The sequence below is a fragment of the Elephantulus edwardii genome, unplaced genomic scaffold (assembly GCF_000299155.1).
Source record: "Elephantulus edwardii isolate Elephantulus edwardi_28Jun2011 unplaced genomic scaffold, EleEdw1.0 scaffold00270, whole genome shotgun sequence".
Lineage (NCBI taxonomy): Eukaryota > Metazoa > Chordata > Mammalia > Macroscelidea > Macroscelididae > Elephantulus > Elephantulus edwardii.
In genome coordinates this window covers 1,545,424-1,568,368 of record NW_006400020.1, presented here as the reverse complement: position 1 = coordinate 1,568,368, position 22,945 = coordinate 1,545,424, and the positions used below count along the sequence as shown (strand labels likewise).

At 40.9% G+C, this 22,945-nt stretch overlaps 1 protein-coding gene across 1 annotated transcript in view; it reads left to right on the top strand.

Annotated features, from left to right (window-relative positions):
• Positions 1-22,945, top strand: part of SPAG1 (sperm associated antigen 1) — an 89,301-nt gene that overhangs the window by 62,980 nt on the left and 3,376 nt on the right. Inside the window, exons 11-18 of the mRNA XM_006900011.1 lie at positions 14-120; positions 499-598; positions 9,854-10,006; positions 12,860-13,017; positions 14,599-14,607; positions 15,040-15,169; positions 17,133-17,259; positions 22,643-22,807. Of these exons, the coding sequence (XP_006900073.1) occupies positions 14-120; positions 499-598; positions 9,854-10,006; positions 12,860-13,017; positions 14,599-14,607; positions 15,040-15,169; positions 17,133-17,259; positions 22,643-22,807 (949 nt within the window). The remainder of the gene's footprint in view (positions 1-13; positions 121-498; positions 599-9,853; positions 10,007-12,859; positions 13,018-14,598; positions 14,608-15,039; positions 15,170-17,132; positions 17,260-22,642; positions 22,808-22,945) is intronic.

The following is a 22,945-nucleotide window of genomic DNA, read 5'->3' as shown; positions in this document are numbered from 1 at the left end:
TGCCGGCTCGGAGCGCCCCCGAGGCCCTGAAGAACCAGGGCAACGAGCTGTTTAAAAGCGGCCAGTTCTCGGAGGCGGCGCTCAAGTACTCGGCGGCGATTGCCCAGCTGGAGTCTGCAGGTGAGTGCGCCCCGCGAGTCCCCGGCTGCCGCAGGACAGGCGCAGTTCCCCCCCCCCCTCCGGAGTGACCAGGGACTGGCAGCCCTAAATTCCTTCCCTTGACTAAGGGTTGCGTGGGACCCGGCCACTTGTGAGCCATATATTGGAATGCAGAGCATGTGCCCCGGCGGCCAAGCCGGTTTGCTGGCATCTCTCCTCCCGCGCGGGTTTTGCTGCTTATCCTCGGTGGCAATGGCAGGAATAACCCAGCTCCAGGGGAGCGCGCTGCATCGTCAGCCGGCTGCGGGACTGCAGTGCCACCTCCGACTTCATTTAATTCTGGTGATTTGTGTTTTTGCTGATGGATTTTAACCATATTCAATTAAATGTGCTTTTTAGGAAGTGAAAGTGCAGATGATCTAAGTATCTTATATTCAAATAGAGCAGCATGTTACCTAAAAGAAGGAAACTGCAGTGGCTGCATTCAAGATTGTAACAGGTAAAAATGCATGTTTTCACGTTTCTCAAGAAATTGTTACCCTTTCAATAGAATGAATGGGTGAAATATTTCATATCCTCTTTTCGCACAAAAGGCAATATATTGTCCGATTTCTTTTCCTTGCACATATGGGAAATCCGTTATAAAGGGTTGTGCTTTATAAAAAAGTTCAGTGCTAGCTCTTGACTTGTGCAGTGTTCACATCATCTCTAGATTATTGGAAAAACCTTCTGAGCAGTGTCTCTGCCTCTTCCAGTCTACCCCCGGATCAGAGTAGCTTTTCCTAAAGCATTACACTGCTCAGATTGTTTTAAAGTGGGCATTCAGTGTCGTCTTTGAGCGAATCATAAATGTCACCACACTGCCCAAGCTTGCCATGGCCTCTTTGCTCCTCATTCACCCCAGGCCTGGAGCCTTTGCCCAAGTAAGCAGCCTTTGTCTGCTTCCTGGAGTAGTTTCTGCACACGTTTGCTTTTGCATTCTCCCAGCTACCTCCTCCTTTCGGCCTCCTTGGCCATTGTCAGAGGAAGGTCCTATACTTTTGTGCATCTGTAATGCTTGCACCGTCACTCTTAAAAGTACTGTTGTCCAGTGCCTTGTATTTTAAGCTTCTTGAGATCAGAAGCTTTGTACTCCTTAAAGCTCAGTACCCACCCATGGTGCTTACTAAGTTATATACTGGGGTGAGTATGTTCACATGTATAAAGTACAGACATGCCTGAGAGATAGTGCAGTGTACATACAGTTCTAGAAAACGGCAGTAAAGTGAGTCACTTTTTTTTTTTGCTTTCCTGGTACCATATAAATGTTAATATTTACATTATATTGTTGTTATGTGCCACTGAGTCATAATGACCATGTGAACACCAGATCTGAACCTTCTCCTATTCTGTGCCATCCTCATCATCTCTGACATTCGGGCCCATTACTGCTGTCACTGACAGTCCATCTCACTGAGATTCTTCCTCTCTTTTGCTGACCCTCCACCTTTCCAAACATGATGTCCCTTTCCAAAGAATAGCACTTCCTAACAACATGATCAAAGTATGTGAGACAAAACTTCTTATTGTAGTATCATGTATTTACTGTATTAGAATGCATTTACATTATACTGTAGTATGTTAAGTGTATATATTACATTATTGTTGTTTTATGTACCGTGGAGTCAGAACCGACTCATAGCTTGGACCCTCTAGCGGATTTTCAGAGGCAGTTAATCACATGGGAGGAGATTGCCCATCCTTCTGCAATAGTACATTATACTGTAGTATAGTTATGTGTTCAGGGACATTATTAAAAAGTCTTAATATTGTGAGAATTCTTAAAATATGACCCAATGACTCAGAGTGAGCACATGCTATTGGAAAAATGGTCCTAATAGACCTACTTGACACAAAAATTGTCAGTAAATCTTCAGTTTGTAAACTATCCAGTACCTGAGAAACAACACAGTGAAATAAGGTTTGCCTGCAGTGTTTTCTTTTACTATTAAACAGTTGAGTCTGGTTCAGAAATCTTTTGGCAAGAAAGGATTAGTAATGCTTTTAAAAATAAGTCACTTCTGATTTGACTAATACAGTTCTGATTTAGTCTGGTTGTCTAGTATAATTATTAATATATCAGTCCCTTTCATACTCAGAGTTCTAGTTTGGAAAGTAAATTATGTGGATACTCAGTTTATATGGTTGACACTTTTTTTCTTTCAGTAGAATCAACTTGCTGACATGGGTCAAAGCTTGCTACATGCCTATGATATAAAAAGGTCTTGAGACTCTCTTGAATATGTGCCAAGTTTTACATATTCAAATTTAAAAGAAATAATTTTTATATTCATTTTGGCTCGGTTTTTTGACCCCACCTATTGTTGTGTTGGCTGTTACCGTTGTTAGGTGCCATCAAGTCAAGTATGGCTCATAGCGACCCTGTGAACAACAGAACTGAATCTTGTCCTGTGCTGTGCCCATTGCTGCAGTCACTCTGTCAGTATAGTTCGTCGAGGGTCTTCCTCTCTTTTGCTGACCCTCCACATTTCCTAATACAGTGTCCTCCTCCAAGTAATAGCCCCTCCTAAGAACCTGCTCAGAGAATGTGAGGTGAAGCTTCACCATCCTTCCCTCCAAGGAGCACTCTGGCTGCACTTTCTCCAGGACAGACCTGTCTGTTCTTTTGCCAGCCCTTGGGATATTCAGTGCTGTTCTCTAACACCACGCTACTCAAAGGCATCACACCAAATTTTACATATTCAAATGTAAAATAAACAGCATTTATATTAGTTTTGACCCAACTTTAGACCCCATGCTCTGTTGTGCTGACTTGTTAGGTGCCTTGGAGTTGGAACCCACTCGTAGCTGACCTTTCAGTGGGTTTTCAGAGGTGGTGAATTAAATGTGACGACATTGCCCATCTTCCTCCCACAGAGCATGGTTAATAAGTGCAGCTGTGGATGCACAGCTGGTGGATTCAAACCATGTACCCCCGGTAGGTTCTCAGCTCCTTACCACCAGACCACGAGAGCTCGCTGCTATGCTGACTGTTTTGTTGAGTACTATCAAGTTGGAACAAACCCATTGCTGACCCTCCAACCCATAGCTGACCCTCCAGCAGGTTTTCTGATACGATTAATCATTTGGGAGGAGAATGGATTCTAACCAGGAGCCTTTGATATTTCAGTACAGATTCTTATCACTAGGTCACCAGAGCTCCCATATTGCTGCCTGTTGTTGTGTACTGTAGAATCAGAACCGACCCATAGCTTACTCTCCAGAGGTGCATGGGAGGAGATTGCCCATCTTTCTCCTGCAGAGAAGCTGTTCCTTCTGGATTGCAGCCCAGTCTTGCCACTATGCCATCAGAGCTCTGCTGACTAGTACTAGCTAATCACATTTTTGAGATTTTGTGAGACATTTGAAGGCAGTTTGGCTGTTAAAGTAGCAATGATTGAAGTACCAGTTCCATAAAAGTTGTCAAAAACCACAAGTCTGAACTTTTTTCTTTCCCTGGAGAGCTAATTGTAAAACCTTTCCCCTCACCGTATCTAACCAATAAGACCATCTATATTTGAAAGGCATCAGGCACTTTGTGTTTTGTAGCCAAGAACCTTTCAGCTCAAGTGTCTGTTTCTAATCCTGACATCTGTCTTTCTGCATTGAGTGAATTCAGAACTCTTTAGTTGAAACTTAGGGCCCTTCAAGTTAGGGCTGCCATAGAACAGTAGACCCATTTTGTCTTTAAAGGAGAAAAAAGGCAGAATTTTTCTAAGTAAAATTCCTTACATTTCAGTGTAGATTCAGGAGGAAATCAAAGATGAGACTCTTGCCATGGTGTCCAAGGAGCGTAGAATGGAGGCTTGCTTCTGGGGGATCCTGGGAAATAGCCCTTAGGGGAGATTTAGGTAAAGTGCCTTAGATAAGACTGTTCTGAGCTAAAGAATCTGGCTCTGCTGGTTAACACTGACCTCTTAAGGCACTGACCTACTTGGATGTCTTCTTTGTCACCTGGCAAATGAGTCCCAGTGTAAGGGGCACGGGGCTCCAATATGGAGTGATTTTCCTCCACAGCAGTGGTTCTCAAACTTGTTTTAATGCCAGAGTGCTTTTGAGAACATGTTGAAATATTTATGAGCTAGGATTAATTAGCAAAAATTACTGTATGTTCTGCTGGCCAAGTGGCTTAGTGGTAAGGATTGAGTTGCCAATCCTAAGGTACATGGTTCAAATCCACTAGCTGCTCTGTGGGGAAAAAAGATGGGCATTCTCTTTCTGTGCAATATACAGCCTCTGAGAACACACTGGACCATCAGCTGTGAGTCTGTTCTGACTCAACAGTACACAGGACAACAGTCTATAGATAGGAATCTCTGGTTTAAGAGTTGTGCTGCAACCATAAAGGCATGAAGTTCAAATCCACCATCTCCTCCAAGGAATAAAGGTGAGATCTCCTATGTTGTGAATTATAGCCTTTGAAAACCTGCTGGAGGGCTAGTTATGACTCGTTGACTTACACACACAGATGTCAGAGGAGTTGTGGTGCTAAGCCAAAGGCCTTATCTTTCTGGTGGTTAAAATCTACCAGGGATGACTCAGGAGAAAGATGGGCAGTCTCCTCCATTGTGATTTACAGCCTCCCAAACTCACTGAAAGGTAAACTTTGGATCAGTTCTGACTAAACAGCAATGAGATGAAGTGAGTTGAGCTGGCCTATTAGGATTTCTTTTTGTTATTTTGATAATATTTTTCTTTTAGACTAGCTCAGAACAGGGCAGGCTTCAGAGCTGTTATACATAGTCTCTTTGAGTTTCAGGCAACTTGATGGCACATAACAACAACAACTTATTTACTTACAAAGTTCGTATACATTGTTTTTCACTCTGAAGATACTTTTAATCTCAAGAAAATTGTGTACATTTTAAAAGGAGATTGTGTTTCCTATTTTTAGTTCATTCTCTTTGTTCTTTGAAGAATTTATTTGTGTCCCATGAACCCTCTAAGCCCAGACAAGTGGCAGCAGAAGTCACATATCTAAAAAGAAAAACATATGGGGCAAAACTTAAAGTAGGGTGGAGGGAGAACCTTCCCTTTTAAAAGAACTCATTCTGCAATTTGAGAAAAATGATTTTATTTTAAATGTGCAAATGCTTAGGCACAGATTTATTTCATGAAACTATGTATGTTTGGAGACTCTTCAGAGAGTAGAGTGTTTCAAGGATGATCTTGGAAGATGCTCAAGACCTGCCCTCCTCAGTATCTCCATGTTTCTATTTTAAATCTCTACCTGAATCAGGAAGACAGGTTGCATAATATCTAAACATAAATATGTAAAATGTAAGTGCAGAAAATATATCTTAGTGAACCATAACTTTTTATATGTCCATCAAACCACACCAGATTTTTTTCATTGACTTTCCACTAAGGATAGCTGGGGAGACTGTAGTTGTATGTTGCTTTGTATTTGTCTGATTTTGTGTATCTTTGCAGCTCTCTGGAATACTTGAAACTGTTGGTATTATTAGTTGCCATTGAGCTAATTCTGACTCATAGGAACTTGAAATTGGAAGACCTTTTAAAGTCCTGACTATACTAACTTGGGTGGACAGCCAGCTCTGTAAGCTTTAGTTTTAAAATTGCCTGAATTTGTTTTTATCAGTGTTGTTATGTACTGTCAAGTTGGAACTAACCCATAACTGACCTCCAGCAGGTTTTCAAAGGCTGTAAATCACATGGGAGGCAATTGTCCATCTCTCTCCCATGGAGCAGCTGGTGGATTAGCACCATGTGCCCTAGGTTGGTGGTACAACTAGGCCATCAGAGCATCTTTTTTACCAATAGGCAGTCATTTTCCTTAGTGGAATGTATATTCACAAACTCCTAGAGGATTTCAGAACTGTAGTTAGAGAAGAGAAAAAATAAAGCTTTTATTTCTAGGCTGGGAGGTGCTAAAAATGAAAAGCATTGTCCCACTCAGTTTTAGATTCCAAAGCTGGGTCAAGTATATTCACATTTCTATTAATGTAGTTAATATCCCCTAAGCATTGTTGTTGGGTGCTGCTGAGCAGATTTCCAGCTTCTAGTGATGCTGTGAGACAGAATTGTTGTTTGCTGCTGTCAAGTAGACCACCAGAAGCTCTATGAACAATACCTCTCTACCCTATCCTGTGCTGTGCTGTCCTCATCATCTCTAATATGTGGAGTAAAATTTTCTAGCCTGTAATCTGTATAGAAGCACATTGACAGGCCTTTCTCCTGTGGAGCTGCTGGATGGATTTGAACTTCTAACCTTGTGGTTAGCAGCCAGGCTCTTAAACATTGTGCCCCTAGGGCTCCTCTTCTAAACTCAGATAAATTTAAGGCAGTGGTACAGATGCTGGATATTGCTCCTTCCCCTTTTAAGCATTTCATTATACCCTAAGTGAAAGTTTACAGAGAATATACAGTTTTTAATAAGTATATATACAGACTGTTCTGTGACCTTGGTGGTGATCCTTGAAATGTGTCAGCACTCTCCCCATTTCTCTGGGTTCCCCATATCCATTCATCTGGTTCCCTGCCTCTCCTTACCTTCTCACTTTGCTTTTGGGTGGATATTGCCCTGTTGGTCTCTTACAGTTGATTGTTCTTCAGAGCACATTCCTCTCAGGTCGTGTTGTTTATTTTATAGGTCAGTCTATTATTTGGCGGAAAGGCGGCCTCTGGGAGAGTCTTGAGTTTCAAGTTAGAAGGTTGTCTTAGGGCAGTAATCCCCAGGGTTCCTTTTGTCTGTCACACCAGTAACTTTGGCCTTTTTTATAAATCTGATTCTGTATTTTTCATCCACTCTTTAACAGGTCCCACTTATTGTATTTCTGGTCAAAGCAGTTGGTAGTGCTGACCAAGCTCAATCTAGTTCTTCAGGTCACAGGTTCGAGGACACTGGGATTCAGGTGGGCTCCTAGCCCTCTGGACTAATTAATTGCTCATTTGAGTTTTCTTCCCTCTCATTTGCTCCAGAAAGGAAGAGACCAGTAGTTAGAATTCCTGCCCCCTTTCAATAGTTGTATTTTAAGTGACTGCTCAAAAGCTCTTAAGACCCTAGACACTACTCACCAAACTAAGTTATATAACATCTTTACAAACTGTGTTATGCCATTTGACCTAGGTCTCCCCTAAAACTATGGTCCTTCACATTCAAAGCCTTCAAGCTCAGTCTCTTGAGATGTGTAGTTACTTCTACACACTCACACCCCATTTACATATATGTGTGTAGAAATATTTACAACCATACACAGATATGTAGGGAGCTCTGGTGGCCTAATGGTAAGGAGTTGTGCAGCCAACCCCAAAACCCATGGTTCAAATCCACCAGCTGCTGTGTGGAAGAAAGATGGGCAGTCTCCTCCTATGCCGTTTGTATCCTTTTTATAACCGCTGAAAGGTCAGCTATGAGTCAGTTCCAACTTGGCAGCACTGTTATAGATTAACAATTTACTTCTGTAGACCCTGCCGCATCTATTTACCATGTATATCAACCTCTAGCCACAAATTATTTATTACTGTTGTGGCAGGACTGTTTATGTTAGAGAATTAACCATAATTAGCCTTTACTCTTGTGTGTCCCTCAGTGTCTTCCTTTGCCTTAGTCTCATTGTGATCTCTTTGCTCATAGAAATCTATTTTTCAGTGTTCACATATTTTTCACTTGATCTGACGGTTGTTTTTTTTTTATTTTTTATTTTCTTTTATTATTTTGTGTGTGTGTGTACCACCAAATTGGATCTGACTGGTACAGGAGGAGATTGCCCCTCATTCTACAGCAGAGCACCTGGTGGATTCAAACCACATATCTCTGGGATTGTAGTGGAGCTTCTTGCCTCTAGGCCACCAGAGCTCCCCTATCTGAGGGGTTTTTTTTGTGTTTTTTTTTAAAAATAACTTCTGTTGGTTACAAAAGTAACACATACTTGTAGAGAAATTTCCAAATCCAGTAGAGTCCAAAGAAGATCATTAAAGTCTTTCATAGTCCCAACATAAGAGCAGAGCCAAATTGGTTCTTTTTCAGAGAAATGTTACCAGCTAGGTTTATCAGTGTTTCTAAGAATACCACCTTCCATGGTGCAGAACTGGCGTGTGCAATGGTATATCTGTATAAGGCCACTGTGATTGGGATTTGACTTGACTGCAGTGGGTTAACAGGTATGAGGTGGAGCTGTGAAGGAGTCACGGCAAATGACACACTTTCATCATTTGCAGTGTTGTATGTCTGTTGTGGCCTAAAGAGTACAGTCTCTGAAGGCTGGAAGCCCTGAAGGCTTTCAGCAGGCTAGCTGGGGGCCTCTTACAGCTCAGGTGTTGATCCAGGCACCGAGAATAGAGTTGTGTTCAGGATGGACTTGCCTTTGTGAAGCTTTAATTCAAAAAAGCAGGCATGCTGGCAGATTACTGCTGTGGATCTTAGTTTCCTCACCTGCAAATTGAACCCGTAAGTGTTTACTTCGCAGGTTTCTTGTCCAGTCAGATATTTTCGTCTGCAGTGACTAACACACGCAGACACTCCACTGCATCTCCTTTTTTGCCAGATCATTGTGGACTAGCTCGTAGGCAGATAGCCAAAAAAGTGGGAACGAACTGGGCAGCACTTGCCCATGTTTTTCCTGAAGCAAGTTAAGTATATGGCATAGAAATTGCCCTTAGGTTAAGAGTTAACACTTGCCATCCTCACTGCAAAGAGTCCTGCGTGGATATCGGTTAGTTGACTGCATACACAGTCTGTGCATCTTAAGACTGCGAAGTGGGATGAATGGGATGCACTTCTTTCTGGCTTTAGTGGGATTTTGTTAAATGCCAGAGTATAATGATTTTTTTTCATAAATATAATATTTTAAAATTTATTTCAAAGTATCATGAAACACATTAAGCATTGAAGTACCTTTATAAACAGATGCTTTAAACAAAACCAAAGAGCATAACCTTGAAATCTCTCTTTAGTAGGAACTCTAGTTGTGGTCTGAAACATGCAAGATGAATATCTATGGCTTATTAGAAATTAGCGTATGTCTTATTCTTTATTTTCATCTTCATACGAAGACTGTATTCAACAAATAAATAATAATAAGCTTTATTACATTTTAGAAGGCTGATTTTTCAAAATCCAGATTTTTATGGGTTTCAGCTGAGATGCCTTATTAAATATACTAGTGCAAACAAGCCTTTACTTTTTAATCTGCCAGTAGCCTGGTTTCAGATCTTTTGTTCGTAGGGTCGCTATGAGTCGTGCTTGACTTGATGTCAGCTAACAACAACAGTAACAATAGCCTGCATGTTTTGGAAGGCTGCTATGGGCCTGGTACTCTGCTGAGCTTCTCTGGGTCCTTGAGGTATGTGAGAGGCACACTCCCTGCAGCCAGAGCATTTACTCTAGCCTCAGTGGGGAAAGAGGAATCTCCAAAGTGTATGAGTACTGCTTTGCCTGTCTAGGACGTAATAGCTACTGAGATGAGGTATGAGACATGTACAGATTTGCGAGTCCCCATGGGATACAAATGGTCAGTCAGTACTTTATTCCTAGCTGGAAGACAGTTCTAGCAATCAGCTTCTGTGAGGTCACAGGCTTGAATCCCTATAGAGCAATTCTACTCTGCATGTATAGAGTTGTCAGGAATGAAAACTGGCTCCACAGCACCTAAACTGTCATGACAGTACTGCAGTATACAGTCAGCCAAGAACTAACCATTGGCAGAATATTGGCTCAGAAATGAATAATTTGTAATGCCTTTTTTCTTTTCAGGGCTCTGGAACTGCATCCATTCTCAGTGAAACCTCTTCTGAGACGAGCAATGGCTTATGAAACTCTAGAGCAGTATCGGAAAGCGTATGTGGATTATAAAACTGTGTTACAGATAGACTGTGGAATCCAGATAGCAAATGACAGTATTAACAGGTAATCTCACCTGAGGAACTTACCTCCTGAAGGGCTGCTTGTTTTAAAATGGAATTAGATTCCTCCCCCCTCGAGAAAGATGTCTACATGTGGACGTTTGGTAATTTCTGTATTTTGCAGGAATGATCCCTTTTTCTCTCCATTAAAACCAAATTATTTTCTCTCTTTAGCTTAATTTCTAGCCGTCCCTGAATACAATTTCCGTTGTTCCTCTCACTGTATCATTTATTCTCTGGTTAATGTATTACCATGAGTATTTTTTTTAAGCACTGATGTGCATGTAGCTCATATCTGGTGCTCAGAGTTTACAGATTTAATTTAGCATATGTCTGTATCTACAGGGTTAGAAAAATGTTTTCACTGAGTCTTAAATCAGTATTAACCATCAGATTAGCTTCAGAAATGTAGAGAAAAGTGCCCTTTTGAATAGTTTCTTTTAGGCTTTACTTTAATCAGTAGAAGCATATCTATTGTTTCTCCTCCAGAGACTAGATGTCTTCATGAGCTGCTAGATACTTGTTTATATGCCCTTGTATATTGACACTACTCTAAAATGAATACTCATTTTATAATGGTGCAATAGCAAGGAAGTTGGATCTAATTTTTAGAATGATCTCTTTACCTCCTGAGTGGGAAGATAAGAATTTCCTGACTTCATAGCTTGCTCCCAGTTAAAATTTGCAAAGTATTGGTGGGGTAATATTTCTGGTTATGTGTAATACTGTCTCATCCCATTTTCCCCAAAGCATAGCTTTAAGAATGTATGTGCTCCACGGTGATAGTGCTGGGCTAGTGTACCATGTTCCATGTCCTCTAAAAAGACAAAAGGAAAAATGTGACATCGCCTTTCTTTTTTAAAAGACTAAAATCTACCTAGGCATTGTGAAGGAGACATAACAGAAGACAGATTTTGCCCAGGTACAATATTATAGACAATAAGATTAGTGGTTGAGGCTCCAGCGAGAGATCAGGCCATCTTTGACTGTGGCTTGTCATACCAAAGGTTGGGTTGACATTTATGTTTAAGAAAGCATAATGAAAGTCGGTGTTATGTTTAAGAAGGCAGATAACAAGGAATTTAGGAAATACAGTTTAGGCTTGAAGAGAGAAATGTTGTGACTGAGAGACCATGATTATTCACATCTGAAACTTTTAGTGCTTTTTAGGTATACCGATGTTGGCTCTTTTAGATAAATTGACTTTTAAAATTCAGTCATTTTTAATTGATTTTATTGATACATCAGTATCTAAGAAGCAGCTTATTCCACTTTTGCCACATATAATTTTATATAAAATATCCATTTTTAAAGTCACTATTCCTTTTTGTGAATCTCATGCTTACACTTGCTTTTCCATCTATTCTAGTTCATTTTAAAAAATTAAACAGCAGCAGCTTATTATTATTATTTAAACATCTGTGCTTATTTGGTTTCTATCTTCCATTAACCATATTCCTTTCTTCCTCTAGGAATCTTATATGTTAAGTTCCCCTGCATATACTTATTTACTCCCTGGCAACACATCATCTCTTTTCAACTGCTTCTTCCTTCCTCTCTGCTGGTAATACAAGTTTTGCTTGAAAATTTTTTTCCTAAAGCATCTTTTTCTTCTACAGCTGTGGATGGTCAGACATTGATTGTTTGATTTGTCTTTTTACACTTAAAAAAAAAGATTTGGTTTTCATAACCAAAGATCAAATACTGAATTTTCACTTTAAGAAACTGTAGGCAAAGTATATGCATTATATTAATCTGTATGTATAAATATAAACATTACTCCCACAAAGAATGTGGGAAACTCCCGAGGTAAGTGACTTGAATGTGTGCTACTGATTACCAGTAAATTTTCTTAATCTTAAGAAATACTTTTTTTTTTCAACCCAGAGGAGGAAATTACATTATAGTTTTAAAATAGAACTGTGACATTTGATGTTTAAATTATCAAGAAAGTGATAATCAGTGATGCTCTATGAAGTATGATGGCCTTTATTGAATCCCTTTAATACAAGGCCCCTTGTCATAGACAATAATATCCCATGCTTTCATCTTTGATCATGTAAAAACAGAGTAGGTGGGTTATTTTAGGGATAAAAAATATATAAAGTAAGACAGTCTTAACCATATATGTAAATGTTTTAGAAAAAAACCCAGCATGCCATGATCACTCACTCTTCCTCAGTTATGGTGGTCAGTTTTGTACTCTTGCTTTTAACGACTATAGTGTACAGTTCGGCTGTAGAAATGTTAAAGAACCTCTGATTATTCTTAATACTGATATTGAATATTGTTCTTGTTGCTGTGTGCCATTTTACTGAATTCCTCCCAGATTTTTAATTTTATGTTTCACTCTTTAAAAAGTTAAATTTAGGGAGCTCTGTTGGCCTAGTGGCAAGAGGCTGCGCTGCAGTCCCGAAGGTGCACATGTTTGAATCTACCAGGTGCTCCACTGGAGGAGGGGCAGTCTCCTCCTGTGCCAGCTAGGTCCAATCCAATGGTATACAGCAAGGGAGGGGGGAGAATTAAATTTAAATTTTTAAAAAGTTTTCAATATATACAAATAAGTTTTTAATAATTGGGAAATATCTTTCCTTTTAAATAAAAAAGCAGTGAAAGTTGCATGGTTCATAACAACAACAATGAAAAAAATGGTCAAGAGGTACTTAGTTCACAGCAGCTTAAAGTTCTGTCATTGTCATGTACGTGGACAGAAAATTGCTCAAGATTGTTTTCTACCAGAAGTACACATTTGCCTAGTTTTTGTAGATCTTACTCTTGTAAGATGTGATATGACCTCTTGAGTTATGAATAGCAAAATATTTGATCTATAGAGGAAAAACTCCTTTTCTTTTTTTAGGATAACCAGACTTTTACTGGATCTGGATGGCCCAAACTGGCGGGAGAAGCTGTCACCCATCCCTTCTGTGCCCGCCTCCGTGCAAGTGCGTGCTTGGCGTCCTACAGCAGAGGGAGCCTCCGCCCACGCGGGTGATTCTGACAGCCACCACCAACCAGGTGTCCAAGGGGTGGAGCCCAACATTCCTTTCTTTGGAAGGTTATCTTGATCTCTGTGTGTGTGTATGTGTGCGTGCATGCACGTACCTGTGTGTGTGTGTGTGTGTGTGTGTGTGTGTTCACACTGTAACAGGAAAATTAGAGCATAAAGGCCCACATCAGACTTCTTCACCCTCTTGTAATGCATAATCTTAAAAAGTTGCTTCACACCTCCAGTGTCCTAGTGTATAAGACAGGGAGAAGATACTCATAACTATCTCACAAGTTGGTTGTCGGAGATAAATGGATATATGCATGTAAAATAGCACATTTGCTGACTTTTTAAACGCTGTGCTAGTTTCCGTCAAGCCACCTTCAACTTTATGGCCCCGCTGTGAGTGTCAGAGTAGGGCTGTCCTACAAAGACTTTGCAATGATTGACTTCGTGGCAGTAGGTCTCCAGGCCTTTGTTCTGAGGCCCCTTTGTGTATGCTTATACTACAACAAAATAATTGCATTGATAATATTAAGAAATCATACCATGCAGCTGTCTATTAGATTACCTATATGGCAAGGCTAAAATAATGTGTGTTTAAAATAATAATTTTTTTAAAAATCCTGTAACATAACTTTATAGCAAGTAAACGCTTGCCTTATATCATAGCAATTAATTTACCCATATCCCCCTATCTGCCTATCTGCCTACTTTACATGTTATTGTTGTTGTTGGGTGCCATTGAGTTGGAACTGACCCATAGCTTACATTTGAGTGGCTTTTCAGAGGCGGTAAATCACACAGAAGATTGCCCGTTTTCCTCCAGCACAGCAGCTGGTAGATTAGAACTGGGTGCCTTAGGCTTGGCAGCACAATTCCTTAACATTAAGCCACTTTACACTTTGTTAATCTGTTGTTGTTGTTGTTATTGTGTACCATCGAGCCAGAGCTGACCCACCTCTAGCTGACCCCTCTAGTGGATTTTCAGAGGCAGTAAATCACACAAGAATTGATTGCACATCTTTCTTCATGGAGCAGCTGATGGATTTAAAGCATGTACCATTTGAGTTGGCAGTGCAATTTCTTACCATTAAGCCATCAGAGCTCTTCTTGTTGTTGATTGCTGTTGAGTTGAGCACGACTCATAGCGACCCTATGAACAAAAGACCTGAAGCCTTTCTGTAACTATCATCGTTTCTCAAAGTTCATAGAGTTTCCCGAGGCATGTCGTTTAGGAAGTGGGTGCCGCTTAGAGTGCTTTTCACATCAGAGCTCTTAGTGAGTGTTTAATCAATATGGGTCAACTCTCTCTGTTTCTGAGCTGTATAGTCAGTTTACACCTCAGTTCCTCTTGCCTGCTTAGAAACACCACTGGGTTTCATTTGGAAGGGCAACGAACAGAATGGCTAGTGTTGGACCCCTGTCTTTTCAGTGATTAGAAAAAGGTGTCAAGGAACATGTGCCAGAGCTTTGACACAACTCAGCATTCGCAGGAAAAATCATAGCTACTTCTAGATTCCATTTTCCTAGAGTTTTTGAAAGTCTACTGTCAGTGGCACATGGCACAAAGTATTTGCTCAGTTAAGGGCAGCTGCATTTTTATTAAGGGTGCTCTGGTGACCATCATTCATTAAATTATGTTGTTGTTGTTGTTATGTGCCGTCGAGTCGTTTCCGACTCATAGTGACCCTATGCACAACAGCCCTAAACCCTGCTCTATCCTGCGCCAACCGCACCGCCTCTGACACACCCATCCCGATTACCCCAGTCACTGAATCAATCCATCTCATAGAGGGTCTTCCCCTCCTGCGCTGTCCCTCCACCCTCCCAAGCATGATGTCCCTCTCCAAGGACCCGTACCTTAATAAAATTGATATTTTAAAAATACCTTTTGAAGAAACACTATTTTCCAGTGTGTTCTGGTATTCCCTTATGGCAATATTTTGCAGTTTGCTGTAGAAGATTTTTTTACAGAGGTATTTAAGACTATGTGAAGGTGCGTATATGAATAATTTCTCTTTCTCTCTTTTTAAACTTTCCTCTCATAGATGAAAAAAGGTTTAGAACCCTAAAGGAAGAAGGAAATCAATTTGTAAAGAACAAAAACTACAAAGATGCCCTTAATAAATACAATGAATGCCTAAAGATTAGCAAGGAATGTACCATATATACAAACAGGCAAGTTCTTTTAAATTTGATACATTTGTTAAGTTAATGCCTTTTATCTTAAAAAAGATAGAATTAGTAAGTGCAAAAATTTGTTTTTCATGATGCTGGAAATTTATCTAACAAATTGTACAAAATGGGTGTTTTTCCAAAAAGGTGGAGCTATAGAAATTCAGGGGAGATTGAAAAATGAGATGCGGAGGGCCTGGAGGTCTGACGGACTCCTTGTGGGTTTTGCAAGCTCCTGCTGCTTTGTCTGTCCTGCTCTGATTTGGCATTTCACGTACTTGGCATTTTTTAAAATTTTGTTTGCCTTTGCAGCTAGCTCGGCTGGAGCATTGCCCAGCCTGGGAGGAGGAAGAATTCATTAGATTGTCTTAGGAAGCAGTGCGGGGCACAGAGGAGGGGGACCCGCATCTTTAGATTCTAAGGTGTCTATTTAGATTATGGTGATTTGGGAGTTTTCAGGGGTGAGTAGAGATGGGGTAACAGGATGCGTTAGAGAGGTTCTAAAAGAACTCACAGCATGAGTTTCCCTGGCAATTTCAGATTATTTTTTTAACTCAACCTCTTACCACGTTGTTCTTGTTTTATTATTGTTGTGTACCATCAAGTTGGAACTGACCCATAGCTGACCCTCCAGGAGGGTTTTCAGAGACGGTGATCAGAAGAGGGGAGCTTGCCCCTCCTCCCATGGAACAGCTAGAGGATTTGAATCCAGTGTTCAGGATTGCAGTGGAGATTCTTAACAGAGACAACCATGGCAATATTTTTTTGCTCCTCATGTGCCTCTGTAGCCTTTGTGGCCTTGGGCATTATTGGCAACTTGGTTTTCCTGAGGCCACTCTGCCCTGGCTGCAGTGTCAGGCAGCTCCCTGGCCTGGTGCCACTCTGCCACCTCTGCAGGTTTTTCTTTCCCTGGTGTTCCTGGGCTCTGAAAGGCTGGCTTCTTTTTCTTGTCTGCATGCTCTCTGGGCCTTTTCCCCCTTTCTCCCAGATCTGTCTTCTTGAGCGTCAGGCCTGTACCCTCCCCAGACTCCTTCTCTCACTCACTATTGGTTCTCATCCCCAAAGGATCTCACCCCCTTTTCCAGTCAGCAAACCCTGGTGGTCTTGTGTGACCCTTCCCAACCTCACCATCTCTCACTTGCTCTGGGCCACTACTGGCTCTTCCTGGTGCCTGCCACATCCCACACAGTGGCCCCTGAAAACTCCTGTTCCCTCTGGTCTCATTCTCCAAATTGTAGCTCAAGTGATCTTTCTGCAATGTGGTAAACATATTCATTCCTATTTTGAAACTTGTCAACGAAGCTGAGGATTAAAAGGCTCAACCTTTTTGCTGTGAATGGCAAGGCCCATCTTGATCTGACCTGCCCATGTCTCCAGCCTCCTCCCTGTGCTCTGGCCATGGAACTCTTCTCCTTGGGAGTACAGTGTCTCTCCCACTTGGCTTCTCTGCATCCCTCCATGACCTCCTCAGTGTAGCACTTTTACATTGGATGCTTCCCACTTCATTCATTGGCTTTCAACATAAATACCCCTTCTTCCAGGAAGTCTTCCATAACTACTCCAACTCTACCTTTTACTTCCCCCTCTGGTCTGATTATGTTGTTAGCTGCTTGTTCTCAGAGCATGCTATTCAGATTCTTGTGTATTTATTCACATAATTGTCTCTGCTACGTATTGTCCCCTCTCTAATGACTAAGACTTTATTTGCGGTTTTATTCCAAAGCCATAATTTCTTATATTAAAAGAAAGTGCTATAACTGGAGCATATATTGTTTACAGATACCATATTTGTGTTTGTAAATATAAATTAAATTTACAAAACAATAAAAATATTAAGTTGCAATGGGAGCTGCCGTGGGAAAGAACTAGACTTGCTTGCTCTTTTCCGATTTTTATGAGCTGTGTAAGTGTAGATTGACACCACCTTTCCCTTCCCCTAACCCTGAATTACGTTGCACTGTGGCAGGGCTCTCTGTCACTTGAAGTTGTGCCAGTTTGACGAGGCGAAGCAGGACTGCGATGAGGCACTGCAGATGGACGATGGGAACGTGAAAGCTTGCTATCGACGGGCACTAGCGCACAAAGGACTCAAGGTGAGATCTTGGGATCAGATGGTTTTCATGAACAGAAATCCAGGTGGGGGAGTGTGTGTGTCATGAAGTGATAGAGTGAGTTTATCCTTGGAGTTAATCTTGGTTCTGTACTAACCAGTCTTAAATTCCTGGAATAGGCCTTAGATGTTAGTTCTAACCATAACTTGGTGCCTTCTAGAAAAAAAAAAATTAAAGAGTTTATTTTCTCACTTTATAAAGAATAGATATGTTTTAAGGGACAGTAAATTGAATTCCTGAAGGTCACCAGGAATACCACTGGAGCATCAGAATGGACGCTGGACCGCTCAGTAGAGGTTGGTAGAGAGAGGTGATTTAGAAGCTCACGGTGACGGCGACTTTCGGTGTGAGAATGCAGAGCAGCACTGTTCTCTAAGAAAACTGCACTTTTAGCTCAGAAGAGAGACAATGTGTCATGATTCGACTTTTCCTTATGCTGATTCTTCTCCAAGAAGACCCTAGTGTGTAAATGTTCACCTGTGTAGAAAACAACCACACAGAAACACCAGAACATACTAGAAAGTGGCATTTCTTCAAATGTTATCTTTTTCTAAAATTCACTGCTTCTTAAAATTTTTTTTAAATTACTTTTAATGAATGTTTATAGAGATTTTGTATTTCCATACATTCATTGTTGCATTTTTCTCCCTGTCCACCCCTCCCCCCAAACGTTATCTTAAGAATATCTATTTTATTAAGATCTTGTACAGTGAATGGTGGCCTAGGGGTAGGGATTTGTACTGCTAACCCAAAGGTGGCTTCTGTCTGATAGTTTGAATCCACAGGTGGTTCCTTGGGAGAAAGACAGGCAGTCTCTTCCCATTCCATTTACAGCCTCCAAAAACCTGCTAGAAGGTTTGGAAAGAGTCAGTTCTGTCTCTAGCAGGAGTGAGTTGAGTGGAATGTAAGAGAATGAAAAGAGCCCTGGTGCTGCTATCGATTAAGCATTGATAATCTAACAAGAAAGTTGGTACTTCCAACTCACCACTGACTCCATGGGAGAAAGATAAGGACAGTTGGATCACATAGCAATTTCAGCCTTGGAAACCCTAGGGACAGCTCTACTCTGTCCTCTAGGGTCATATGAGGCCAAATCCACTCCACGGCAGTAGATTTTTTAACACAAAGGAATTACTGTGTTGCAGTTGTGCCCTTCTCTGGCTTTTGATAAAAGTAAATCATCGCCATTACTCAAGAGAAAGAACATTTCCTCTCAAGAAGGTTCCACATCTCCCTTGCAGTCTCCTTCCCTTCACTTTTATCTCAGGCAACCTCTGATCTAATTTCTATCACTTTAGATTAGTTTTACCCCTTCTTGATGTTCATAAATATATATGTAATACACTCTTTGACCTCTTTTACTCAGCTTAACATCGGAAATGATCCATAATGTGTTTGTTAGGAATTTGTTCATTTTATTGTATGAACGTATCATGGTTTGTTTAAACATTACAAGGTAGAGGGTCTTGGGGTTGTTCCTGGGGTGAGGTTGCTGTGAGTAAAGTTGTATAACATCCACGTGCATGTCTTCAGTGGACTAGTTCATAAGATGCACAGCGGGAGCACAGGTGCACATTGGACTGGGAGAACATCATGTCATGTGGTCATGGACTTGACTCTGAAAGTGATGGGGGCCTCTCATGGACAGTAAATGGTGTCATGGTGGATCAGATTTGGGTGCAGCATGGCAGATTGACCAGAGGGATAGGGATCTTACAGTAGGGAGGGAAAAGGAGAAGGCTGTCAGTGAGAAGCAGGTGGATGCCTGAAGGAAGAAACTGGCAGAGAGAAGGGAAAGGGTCACCAGATCTCCCCTCAAATAAGGTGTGAAATACATGGTTTTTTTTTTGGCAAGCCACCCACTTCCTTACACATTAGTTTCCTGTGCTTACTATACATGTTATATGCTCGAGTGCATTAGTCACATGACTGTGGGGTATGTGGGGAAATAAGGTAATTCCCCATGAGGGACTATGGAGATAGTTCAGTTTCTACCTTATTGGATTTGAGATGGTTCTCCCTGCCCCTCCCCATTTCTAAAAACTACTGCTCATTCACTGAAGCACACTTCTCGCCCTTTCCCAGTTGTAAAATTCCTAATTGTCATACATGTGGTTTATCATCTATTGCTTTCAGAATGTCCTGGGTGACACTCCTGTGAAGTGTTCATTATATATCCATTCTTTCCTCCCACCCTTCGCCCCACCCTATCTAGATCCTATTTTTATAGTAATGGGTTTATGCAGTATTTGTCTCTCTGTGACTGAGGTATTTCACTCAGCATGTCTTCCAGACTGACCCATGCTGTGTACTGTTTACAAGTATGTTATTTTTCAATGCTGTGTAGTATTCCACATTCATTCCACATTCCTATAGAATATGCTGTAGTTTCTCTGTCTAGTCTATTGTTGATGAGCACCTGGGCTGTTTCCATCTTTTTGCTGTTGTGATAGTTCTTTTAATTCCATCCTGTCACTAAGAGGGAGATATCTGAAAGTAGTATTTATGGTAAATTTAGGTTTTGTTGGGAGGGGGCAACCAAGCTTTTCATCAAGTGAGGACCTTTTCTAAGCACACAGTGGCTGTACTTTTCCAGAGCACGCATCCTCTCAGGCCCTGTAGAGAGAGGAACAGTGCCCATGCTTCACCTCAGGACATGAACGTCCTCTGATAGTTCCGGTATGATAGAGTCACGTTGGTGGCACAGTATTGGCAGTGCACATTGATCTCAGTCCTTCTTGTTTGCTAGTGGTACACTTGCTTGTAGACTTCCAGATGATGCATGGCACGAAGAATACCTTTTTTAAAATGGTGCTTCTTTGGGGTCTTCTCTGAGCTCCTTTTGAACTTAATAGATTTGGATAAATGAGGCATAGATCTGCATGCCTCATGAGTTTAAACTAAGCCCAAACTCCTCCTAGCTGCCTGACTTTTTGAACCTGTTCACCTGATTAAAAGTCAAAAGCTGTTCCTAATGAAAGCCCAGAATTGAATACCTCCTTGGAGTGAATTCTACAAATTGTATTAGGATCTAGAAGGATTATCCCAAGTTTGAGTAATCTTATCCTAGCAAGTTATGAGTCTGACAACCCGTTATTCTGGTTTGACTTCTTACAGCTTGATTTAAATGTCCCAAAGTTTGAGATTGGTGCCAAGTGACTAACTTCAGGATCTTCAAGGGGATTGAATGACCCTGCTTGTAGGATGGGTCAGAACCCAGGCCTTGTTCCTTGAGAATGAACAGAATAGGAAGTGGCACAGGGCTGGTAGGCAACGTGCTGTTGCTCTCAGGGGAACACTGCTTTCCCAGATTTGGGGTTTGGGTTTTTTTCTCACTGCCTTTAATAGTTTGTTCTGTCAGTTTTGAAAAATAGGGGCTTTCCTTAACATGCAGCTGTTTTTCACAAGAAAAGCCAACTGAGCATTTTGCTGCTATTTACAGTTTATTGCTTTTACCAAGTACCGAGAAAGAGCTTGGTATTGGGAGTACAGAGATGGATAAGACAGAGTGCCTTCCTTCAGGAGCTTGGTCAGTTGATGCCAGAAGGCAAAGAAAGTGAGAGAGGAGAGTCTTACAATTATTCCAATTGAAGCTTATCTAGTAATAATAATAGACACAGTCACAGACATCTGCGGTTGGACTCTGTAGGCCCAAGGAGGCTGCTAGCAGTCTTGCCTGTTCTTCACCTAGAAGCTCTGTTCTTTCCTTGGTCTCTGCATTGTGGTCTCTACCTTGGTGTCTTCTAATAACTGTATCAAAAAGAGACCCTTTCTCCTTCCTAGGTATCTATTCCAATCTTTCATTTTCTTAATTGCACAAATTTTAGTCATTTGTTAACTTGTTGTTTTTTTTTTTGTCTTGCACCCCCGCTACATAGATTACAAGCTTCGGTGAAGACAGGGACCACTCCTGTCTTTGCCACGCTATTCTCAGCTCCAAGGAGCTCTGTTGGCTGGTTGATAACTGAATGACTGGTGATTTGAATCCACCAGCCACTCCATGGGAGAGAGAGGTGGCAGTCTGCCTCTATAAAGATTGCAGCCTTGGAAACTCCGTCGGGCATTCTGCCTTGTCCTGTGGGATTGCTTTGTGTCCTAATCGACTTAGTGGCACTGTGTTCAGTTTTATTCTCGGCTCCTGGCACATGGCTATGTTTAATGAATATTTTTTTCAGTGAATGAGCCTGACCACTGTTTAGCCATTGAAGAGTCAGCTGAGTGGGTTCCGAATCGACAGCATGTAACAATAACATGCTCATTTTGTGATTGTATTTTTCTTGTTGAGGTGTTCGAGGTTTTTAATATATTTTTAAGATGAGTCCTTTCTTTCCTGTGTCATTGCCTAATATTTTCCCCAGGCAGTACGTTCTCTTTTTACTTTTAGAGAGATCTTTTGATGTATTAAGGGATCTAATTCTTAGAAGATCTCAGCAGTCTAGCTTCTCCTCTGCCAATTGTGCATTTTTCTTTCTGTTTGATAGTCAAGGTTATCCCTTTAAATATCCTACCCTTAACTCTGATGCATTGTTGAGGTGAAGGTGAAGGGGTGTGGAGTTAGGGCCAGTCCTTCAGGAATGTCACAGAACCACTAGCTTATCTCTGGTGCAGCTGCCAGTGCGCTTCGTGAATGTGTCGGGAAGCCTTGGAGAGGTTACACATCATTGTGGCTCTTTGCTTGTTCACTAAGTTATTTTTGGTTAATCCAAAATATAGGTCTTCTTTGTGTTCTAGAATAAGACTTGTCACAGTGGACTGTGCCTTGCAGCATCAGTCAGGTTCAGTTATCATATCTTGTTGACCTTAGACTCTCCCTCTTTCTTTCTCTCTTGTGTATTTTCTGACTTGTTAATGGTATGATAAATGTTGACTGTATCCTATTTTTAACACTGTACCTCTTTGGAGAGTTATAATAGTTATAATAACTAACCTTTGTGTAGCTCTTTATAGGATTGAAACCACATTTATTATTTTCTTATTTACTACTTGAGACAGCCTTGTAAATGATAGAATAGGAAGATTTAAAAAAAATCTCTAAAGGCGAGAAAATGCAATGGAGTGAAGTTCAGAAAGTGTGAGTAGAATCTTATTTAAGTTTCACTGCTAGTAAGTGTTAATATAAAGGACTGTATTTGAGAAACTGTGAAGGTCATGGTGATACAGAATTGAACTTGAGTCAGTTAGCCCCTGATTCTTTGCTTTCTCTTGAAGAGCTCACTGCTTATGGGCTGTAGTATTTTACTAGTGCCGTGTGTGTAATAATAGCGAGAAAGAGGACCCACTGCACACATTTTGTGTGACTTATTTTCCACTCCCACCAAGGTTCAGGGTACAATTTTTAATAATTATTTTCTCTTTCTGCTTTCAGAATTATCAGAAGAGCTTACATGATCTCAACAAAGTTCTCTTATTGGACCCAAATATTGTTGAGGCAAAGACAGAACTGGAAGAGATAACCAGACTTCTTAACATTAAGGATAATGCAAGGCCATTCAGCAAAGAAAAGGAGAGAAGGAAAATTGAGATTCAAGAGGTATTTGTATTTGATTACCTTCTGTAGTGTTCTTTTGGGGATCTTTTTTTTATTATTATTAAATTTTATTAGTTTTAATGAACATTTACAGGGATTTGGGGTTTTCATTCCTCCATTGCTGCACCATTCTCTCTACCC